Source organism: Triturus cristatus, chromosome 6 (assembly GCF_964204655.1).
Source record: "Triturus cristatus chromosome 6, aTriCri1.1, whole genome shotgun sequence".
NCBI classification, from domain to species: domain Eukaryota; kingdom Metazoa; phylum Chordata; class Amphibia; order Caudata; family Salamandridae; genus Triturus; species Triturus cristatus.
In genome coordinates, this window is record NC_140589.1 from 186,527,102 (window position 1) to 186,533,792 (window position 6,691).

At 41.1% G+C, this 6,691-nt stretch overlaps 1 protein-coding gene across 10 annotated transcripts in view; it reads left to right on the plus strand.

Annotated features, from left to right (window-relative positions):
- The window catches only part of LOC146816606 (cysteine-rich venom protein-like), a 304,761-nt gene extending 298,298 nt beyond the window's left edge, over nt 1-6,463 (plus strand). For all 10 annotated transcript variants that reach the window (XM_085610456.1, XM_085610460.1, XM_085610465.1 and 7 more), the window contains one exon: nt 5,834-6,463. In XM_085610456.1, coding sequence (XP_085466582.1) covers nt 5,834-5,958 — 125 coding nt within the window. In that variant the 3' untranslated portion in view covers nt 5,959-6,463. The remainder of the gene's footprint in view (nt 1-5,833) is intronic.
- Nucleotides 6,464-6,691: the final 228 nt, after the last annotated feature.

Here is a 6,691-nt window from a genome sequence, read left to right on the forward strand (position 1 = left end):
GATCTGCTGGTTCTTAAACATAATCAATTAGCAAGTGCCCTACTAAAGGAACATCGATTGTCCCACACCAAACCGGTAGGACCAGCATTAACAATATACAATGGGAAAATCAGGGCATCAATAATTTATGGTGCAGAGCTCTGGTGATTCGAAAATTTATCATCCATAGTATCTGCTCAAAACAAGTTTTTGAGATCACTAACTGGCCTCCCTCAATCAACTCCCCTTAAACCACTGTTACTAGATCTGGGTTGCATCTCATTTGAGGATGCAGCAGGTTTTAGACCCCTAGCCTACTGGAGGCGTCTCTGTACAGTACCGGAGTTAGCACCATATGCTAACACAGTCAAGCACATTAGAGAAGTTGGCTTGTCTTCAAATATTAAATTGCTCCAACAGATTAAGAGTAGACTATTTGATATGGGGCTTAGTCACTTGTGGGAAGACCCAGTGGGGAACTTATTCCCAAGCAAAAATGAATTTAAAGCACTCTACAGGGACATGATTAGCAATAAATCTATGTCTCTAGTGAGCAGTAGTTCCCTAACTGGTATCTTCTTGGAGCACAAGTATGAATTGAGATTCGAAGCCTATTGGGATTTTACTACGAGACCCAGCGATAGGAAACTATATCATCATTTCAGAGTGGGCCCTCTTCTGCTAAAATCTCTAACGTTGAAGTGGCACAACGTTCTAGATACTAACTGTACCACGTGTCCGACCGTCGAACAGTCCATAGCCCACATATTGTTTGCGTGCCCAGCATACAGGGGTCCGCGGACCGCGACATATGTGGCTCAAGCCGATTTGTTGCAATCTCGGCACGAGATTGTGTGAAATAGCTTTGAGCATTCTGAAAACTGATACACGTGGCCATAGCTATGGCAAAATTCCTTAGCTGGATGTGGGCTCTGAGAAGAAAAACTTGGAGACAACTGTAGAAACTTTACCCAATAATTAGTAGCCCCATAAAACTAGTTGGTCTATCCTGTATGAATTGCATCTCAGAGGGAATTGCCTAATGTTTGGTGTTTCTGATTATTATAATTATTTTTTATTTTTTAATATAACGGATAATAAATCTATCTAAAATCTTATTACTATAGGTGATACTAAATTCCGATAGGACATACGATTTTAGTGGCCAAAAGAGCCTTTTAATGCCATATTTACAGGGATTTTAAAAGTGATTCAACCATTGTTCTTAATGTATCTCATATAGTATTTTATGAAATTCTATGTTTGTATTTGTATCTTTTCTGATTGCAAAACATCGAATAAAGACTATTTTGATGATGATGATGATGATGGATGTTTTATTGCACCATCTCAGAGATGGACTACTTGTCACCAACCACCACTGTAAGGCGGATATGTAAGCATGTGCAATTCAACAGTGGGATGACCAAAAATGTGACCACTTTAAACAAAACATGACCCAGAACCCTCTCACAAGAGGTGTTTGTCTAGACCAGACCCAAGAATGGATCCTGCCTGTATCTTACAAAACTGAAAGTACAGTATCTCTCTCTTTTTTGCATGGTTGCATTAATTCAGCCGGACTTTTGTGATGTCTCTTTCAATGCGGACGCTAATCAGGGAAACACCGTCATTTCCCCATGCTTGAGTTGCAGAGCACCTGTACAGAGAACAGCAATCCTTAACTATGTTCCCATTACTAAAATCTTGGATGGCTCTTGGTGGCCCGCAGTGCTCGGGATCCCCCCCACACCCACGGACAACGAACGGAACCTGTGCATCGTGCTGAACTTCTTACTCTCAATGAACCACCAAATCAATGCTGTTTTGTCCTCCTGCTTCCACAGGCTGCGCCTGCATCATAAGATTTTCAAGTGGATCTCCACCGAGTCAAGGAAAATGGTCAAATATGCGATTGTCAGCAGCAGACTCGACTACGACAACGCACTCCACAATGGCAGGATGGCATCCAGAACGCCTCCACCAGACTCATCCTGAACATCCCACACTGTAACCACATGACTGGCCACGAGAGAGACCTTCACTGGCATCCTGTCAACAAAAGAATAACATTCAAGCTTCTCATGCATGCCTGCAAAGCCCTGCACAATGCCAAACCTACATACCTCAAACACCACCTCTCCTTCTACACCTCCACCAGACATCTCCCCTCCACCCAACTAGCCCTGGCCACCATGCCACAGATCTGCAAGACCATGGCTGTAGGAAGATCCTTCTCCTACCTCGCTGATAAGACCTGGAACTCCCTGCCTCTGCACCTCAGGCAATTACTATTGCTGCCACAATTCAGGAAGAACCTCAAGATCTGGTTCTTCGACTGAACCACAGACCGATTCCCCCACCCCTACACAGCACATTGAGACCCTCTTTGGCGAGAAGTCATGCTTTATAAGAACACTGATTGATTGGCTTAATAGCGTACATTCAGTCGCTAGGCCAGAAATGGCTTGGTCCTACATGTTCACTGAGAGCGATTATAGTTTGAAGTAGAAATTCAGAGCGATAAGAATGATTAAAGTAATAGGTTTAATGAAAGTGTTGTCTGCCTGCACCATATTGCATACATACAAGGAACGTACACTTCATGAAACAGAAGCTTTATTCTTTAAATAAAGAAGTACTTCTCTGTCTCCATTTACAAGGAATTGATACCCTCTACAATGCTGTTTAGTAATGGAACTAACAACTACATGATGTTCCTGATTTAAACAAGTTAGTTAAACAGTAGGTGACAGCTGGGAGGCTAATCATAGAGGATATGGTTGAAAATAGTGGCAGGGACCAGAGACTGGACAACATGACATGACATCACATGAGACATAGTTAAGTAAATTTCCCAGTGATGAAATGGCAAACGGCTTCACTGAGGACTGTGTCAAATGCTTTGGTGGACAAAATTGCTTGAACCTGCTAACAAATGATGATCACCCCAGGGAAATTACTGGCAACAGATGGCTTGTTTGCAGGAGTATCCATGACATATATGCCCAAGTTCTTGCTGTAATGGGGAAATCATCAAGCACTACAGAGGTGAAAAATGTCGGCTTGACTATAGACTTGTAAACCGATTTTAAAACTACAGATCATCTGGTCATGTTCTTCTCTAGTGCCAGTCAAAGATAGAACCGCTATCAACAGGTAGGTGTTATTATGGCACTTTGTGTATGCGTTAACTGGATGGCACAACCCACAACAGGATTTTTGTATGATAGATAAAGCCCGTGTGTGGGCACACTAGCTACATCAAGCACAACTGGGTGCTGTGACAGCAGACATAAAGTGGATGTTGGACCTAATGATTTGAAACTCAATGCTGGTATTTAACTTGTAGATATACTTTACTTTTGTTGAAATTGATTGATAATTAATGTGAGCCTTTGTGCGATTCGCTTATTTTGGAGCCAACTAACTGTTCACATTTATGGTATTTGCTATGGGCAGAAGACACAATCTATGCTTGAAGATGTAGGACAAATTGACAATGCATCTGTTAAATTCTTCTGTACATGTTCACTAACCCTGGGCGGTAAATTCCGCTCCGCTCGTGGAATTTATGAAATTTTGGCAACTCTGCGTTCCGCTGGGAATGCAGAATTGCCGAAAATTCCGCGATCCGCGACAGAGCGGAATTCGTGAGCATGGTCGAGGGGCTAAGCAGGAGGTAGCACTTACTGATTAGCCAGTAGAAAGTACTCCAGTTGAGTAGAGGTATTTCACAAAACGGTGGCATCTTCTTTGATAAATATGCAGGGAAGGATTCATTCTGACACGATGCTCCTGTCACAAAAAGTAAACCTCAACAGTAAGCACTTACAGCTAAAAATAAATCAGGTGCCCGAGTTGAAGCTCAAATTCGGTAATGCATTAATCAACCCAAAAAAATTGTGAGCTCGGTCAAGGCTGGGCAAGTGTGCTTTCTCCCGATATCTACCGTCAAAAATTAGCCGTGATGCTTGATGGAGGTCTTGCATGTATGACTTTCTCGAGCATCATCCTCGTGTGGTTCGTGAGACCAGGAGGTTCACTCTCCTCATCTGCTGCTCTGATCAGTCTCTGACCTTTTATAAACAAGAGGCATGTGAACTCGCATAGAAGCCCCGCCCCACACACACTATCGGTATGCAACGTCTTCCCGCCCTCTACCCACTATCATGGCGGTGGCAAAGTCACGGTAGACAATTCTTCTGGTGTTTTTTTAGTTACGCAGCTGTAGTGTAACGGGTGGCGCAAGCAATTCCGCAAGCTTGTGGTATTCTGTGTGCTCGTGGAGATTTTTTGCCATTTCGCTGAACTCCGCCCACCCTTAATGATCACCCACAGATGTTCATAATTTTACATTTACATGCAAAACTGCGAATCTAAGCAAAGCAGTATCTTAAGAGAGAACACCATTGAGGTAAAGCCATTAATACCCTCAATGCACAAGAACCTGAGTTAGAGCAAGCAGTACAGTAGTGTTAGTAGTGTTAAGAGCTAACTCTCAAGACCTCCAGATGGCAGAAACCCTGGAATAAATACTAGCTGCATCATAGCTAATTTGATGCATTATAACCATCCATTGACTAGAGCATGGGATTCAAAGTCCTCTAAAAATCCTACGAGATCAGAGAGAATCAAAACATTTTCTAGTCGTTTTGTTCACTCTCAAAATAAAAACCTTTTTCAAGGCAGTGCTTAATTTGTAAAATATTAAGTGCCGGGACCCAAAGGACTTCATAGAACTCCACTAGAACTGGCACAAACAACAGCCCAGCCACTCCTGCCAAATTCCAGTACCAACATCACCTATGTACTATATTTATAATTTCAAAATGAACACCATGCGAATAAATTTAGCTGAAGAATAAACACACACCACCACAATGTGGTGTAATCCTACAATAGGTCCCGGTTTATAGAAATAAGGGGCAGTGCCGAGCACCGGAAAACACTGTCACAAATTAAGCACTGTTTCAAGCACATGATGGTTAATATAACACTTACTAGTATAAGAGGTAAAAAAAAAATGTAAAACTTTATTTATTGAAGTTAAGAAGCAAAAACCGTAAGATAGACAATCGTTACAGCAGTGTGTATGCAGCATCTAGAAGCATATACATTCATCATAGATGTATCATGTTCAACACTTTGTACATCATTGCATTATCAACATTCATATATGTGCATTATACTGAATAATGGTGATGGGTTGGTATGTGCAGCACGTTTGCCTTATTAAAAAGCAACAGCATTGCAATATAGTGAGCATATAAAACATTAGTAATTCCTGCAGGCTAGTCCCATTCATGACTCAATTATCCACTCCTTCTCACGGAGTCTGGATGACTCTGCTAAATGTGTCTCTCCCTTGGAGAGGTGGCAGCATTATATAATATTGTCACCACCATCATTACACCGAATTTTCAGCAGTTGTGTCTATTGGGCGGGGCAATAGGAATGCTTTCAGAGGTTCCCAAATGTCTTTGGGGCGTGATGCCAGAGGGAGCAGGTCCGCATAATTGAGCATCTGTTCTTGGCAGAATATTAGGTCCTTGACGCGCTCCTTGAACTTGGGAGCTCCACCTCTTCCCCATCTACATGCAGTTCTGCACTTGGCCATCAGTAGTGCGAGAGCAACATACCTGCGAGAGGGTTTGTCTATGAGTTTAGTGTACCCTAATAATGACAGCAGTGGAGATGGTTGCAGTGTTAATGACGTCATCTGTTCCACCGTCACCTATCTGTACACTGGGAGGGAGGGACAGCTGAATGAACAAGAACTGTAAAAATAAAATAAAAACAAATTGTAACCTAATCACTAAACAGTTTATCCATCCTTTATTTTTCCTTCTAGCAAATCCCTGTCCTTATGAAGATAGATTTGCAAACTGTGAAGCATTTAAAGATGATTGCTCTGAGAACGACGTTATTAAGTCAAGTTGCAGAGCTACTTGTCAATGCTCTTCTCAAATAAAGTAGAAACATCCCACCTGCCCTCCTGGAGCTGGAATTGGACTGCACCAGTATCAATATACTCATGAATATTGGAACAAATAATATATGCAATAGACTGGTATTACCTATGTCTAAAGTTCTGATTCATATTGTTTGGCATGCAATAACTCTGATGGTTTCCAAATAGTTCATTCCCAAATGCGATGGAGGTCTAGACTGCTCCTGTCCAGCAAGTGTAACAGACGTGTTTTTGCATGTATGTATTTTCCTGAAAACTGTAACACCTTGTGCTATAGCTTGGTATGCACAATTACTAAAGGGGAATCCTAATATTTAAACTAACTAATTGAAAATGTCTTGTTGCAGTTGATATGCATGTATCTGTCAATTTTAGACATAAGACTCAAGTGGTTTTATTAGTCATTAATTGATTATTTTTTGTAATATTATATTTCATAAATGTCACTCTTTGGCTATCTGGGTTACGAATCAATGTCCCTTTTAATAAATATGTTAACGCTCTCATAAAGTGTCTGTTTTATCATTTGCTCTTTTATGGAGAATTAAGAACATATATCCTGCTACATTTCATTCATACCTATTTTTTATTGCATTTTAATTGTTTTATCAATCTAACCCATTTTCCTCACCCCCCAAAAACACATTGGGGAAAAAGCACTTTGTGTCAATGAGTTTTATACATGGTCATTTCAATACTTATCCCCAAAAGGACAAGTTATATTCCCTAGTTATTTGA